We start from the raw sequence: 2,275 nt of genomic DNA on the forward strand, positions 1-2,275 counted from the left end.
CCGGCGGTGCGCGCGGGCTCGGGGGGGTGGCGAGCAGCCAGGGGCCACCGCGGCAGAGAGCAGCCAGCCAGGCAGGGTGCAGGGCTGGTGTTGGAGGATCTGCTCTCTCCTAGGCTCTACAAACACGTCAATGAGGAGCTCTTCTCCAAACCCACCTACGCGAGCTTCATCAGGCTGCTGGACAACTACCAGCGGGCGACCGGCAGGGAGGAGGAGGTGACGGCAGAGGAGCTGAGGGAGCAGGACAACTTCCTCAGGGAGGTGATGAAAACTGAGCTCATGAAGAAACTCTTCGCCTTCCTCCACCAAAAAAGTGAGTGTGGAGCAGGGCAGGGCTGACCGGGGGAATGGGGGTGACCCAAAAGGGGAGTCCCAGGGCAGGGCTATGACACACGCTGTGTCCCCACAGATGTCACCTGAGCCTGGGTGGGCGATGAGCTGGGCTGGAGGAGCGTGGGCTCTGCCGGGACGTGGGAGAATTGAGCCAGGCAAAACTGAACCATTCCTGGAGAGGAGACTGGGTCAGGGATGGGGGGACCCCTGGCCCTGCCTCTGCCAGTGCTCCCATCACGGGACACTGCTCTCACCTCTCCACACCACCCTGTCTGCAGACCGCTACAGCTCAGAGCAGGAGTTCGTCGCTGATTTGAAGGAGATGTGGTTCGGCCTCTACTCCAGAGGCGACGGCGAGCAGGACTCCAGCGGCTTTGAGCACGTCTTCTCAGGTAGAGACCACAGTGGTGGGACGGGGGGGTGCTGGGCAGCTCCGGGCTGGGGGGCTCACCCCAGCGTCTCGCTTGTGTTTAGGTGAGGTCAAAAAAGGGAAAGTGTCTGGATTTCACAACTGGATTCGCTTCTACCTCCTGGAAAAGCAGGGCACCGTCAACTACTTCAGCCACAACTTTGATGGGCCGGTAAGTGATCTCCCAGGGTCCATGGCCGGTGGCCCTGGCACCAGCCAGCAGCATCCCAAATCGGTCACATCCCAAATCGGCCACAACCACATCACCTGCATCCCAAATGGGGTGAATCAGAAGCATCGGAGATGCTCACTCTGCCATGTCCCCTCTGCCTCCCCGTGTGGACCCTGGGATAGAGGCAGGGTGGAAAGGCGCAGAAGAGATGATGCAAAGGGCAAAAGGGGCTCCCAAAGCACAAACGAGAGGTTTGAGGTTGGGGGGTTCTGTCTGGTGGTCCTTCAGGGCAGCTGGAAGCTGCTCTGGATCCATCCCAGGAGAGGACATGAGGATGCTCGCCTTCAGACGCAGATGGGCTTTGCTTGCGCTCCCTGCCCCGCTGCAGCCGGTGCCAGGCAGAGCTGGGGGTCTGACCCCAAACCCCCTTTCGGCAGTGGGACACCTACCCCGACGTTCTGGGGCTGCAGTTTAGCTGGGACGGCTTCTACAAGGAGGTGGGCTCTGCCTTCATCGGCTGCAGCCCCGAGTTCGAGTTTGGCCTCTACACCTTGTGCTTCATCGCGCGTCCTGGGAGGGCGTAAGTACCGCGTCTGTCTGTGTCCATCTGTCTGTCCTCGGGCCCTCCTGAGCCCCTCCAGCAGCCAGTCGGCCCGTGAGCCCAGCACAGCTCTGGGGCATTGCAGGGGGAGAGGGCTGGGGATGGAGAGGGGCTGGTGGGTCACCCAGCGTGTGACTGTGGGGCTCAGGGATGCTGTGGGGCACCAGGAGCACCCTGGAGGTGTGACTGTGGGGCTCAGGGATGGAGCAGGGCTATGACACACGCTGTGTCCCCACAGATGTCACCTGAGCCTGGGTGGCTACAGCCTCAGCATCCAGACCTACGCCTGGACCAAGTCCACCTACGGCAACGGCAAGAAGTACATCGCCACAGCCTACGTGATCTCGACCTGAGGCTGGGCACAGCGGGGATGACGGCAGCCCCCCTCTGGGGCCCTGGGCTGCCCCACACCAGGGACCTGCGGCACTGGTCAACACTGGTCCCGCTGTGGGAGGTGGTCAGCTGCGCTGCAGGACCAGTGCAGGGGACCTGAGGGAGCTGAGCAGGACGGTGGTGGCTGGACCCTGCACAGAAGCAGTGAGTGGATGGAGGCAGCAGCCTCGGCACCCCCCGGTCCCATCACAGGGTCCCTAGTGCCAGCAGAAGAGCGGGAGGAAGGGAGGGACTTGCAGCGGAAAATCTCAGCCCCCAGCGCAATAAATAAACCCAGACCCTGGCCCCAGCGGTGTCTGATTCCTGGGGGTGCACCTGCCCTGCTCCCCCTCCCCACGGCAGCCACTGGCCCAGGGGGACGTCAGTG

The 2,275-nt window shown here is 62.9% G+C and overlaps 1 protein-coding gene across 1 annotated transcript in view; it reads left to right on the plus strand.

Moving 5' to 3' along the window:
• Positions 1-1,868, plus strand: part of ENDOU (endonuclease, polyU-specific) — a gene marked incomplete at its 5' end in the record, with an annotated part of 2,190 nt that extends 322 nt beyond the window's left edge. Inside the window, 5 exons of the mRNA XM_010142919.1 lie at positions 114-313; positions 612-725; positions 808-914; positions 1,352-1,494; positions 1,754-1,868. Coding sequence (XP_010141221.1) covers positions 114-313; positions 612-725; positions 808-914; positions 1,352-1,494; positions 1,754-1,868 — 679 coding nt within the window. The remainder of the gene's footprint in view (positions 1-113; positions 314-611; positions 726-807; positions 915-1,351; positions 1,495-1,753) is intronic.
• Between the last annotated feature and the right edge of the window lie 407 nt (positions 1,869-2,275).

The sequence above is a fragment of the Buceros rhinoceros genome, unplaced genomic scaffold, assembly GCF_000710305.1.
Source record: "Buceros rhinoceros silvestris isolate BGI_N320 unplaced genomic scaffold, ASM71030v1 scaffold26189, whole genome shotgun sequence".
Lineage (NCBI taxonomy): Eukaryota > Metazoa > Chordata > Aves > Bucerotiformes > Bucerotidae > Buceros > Buceros rhinoceros.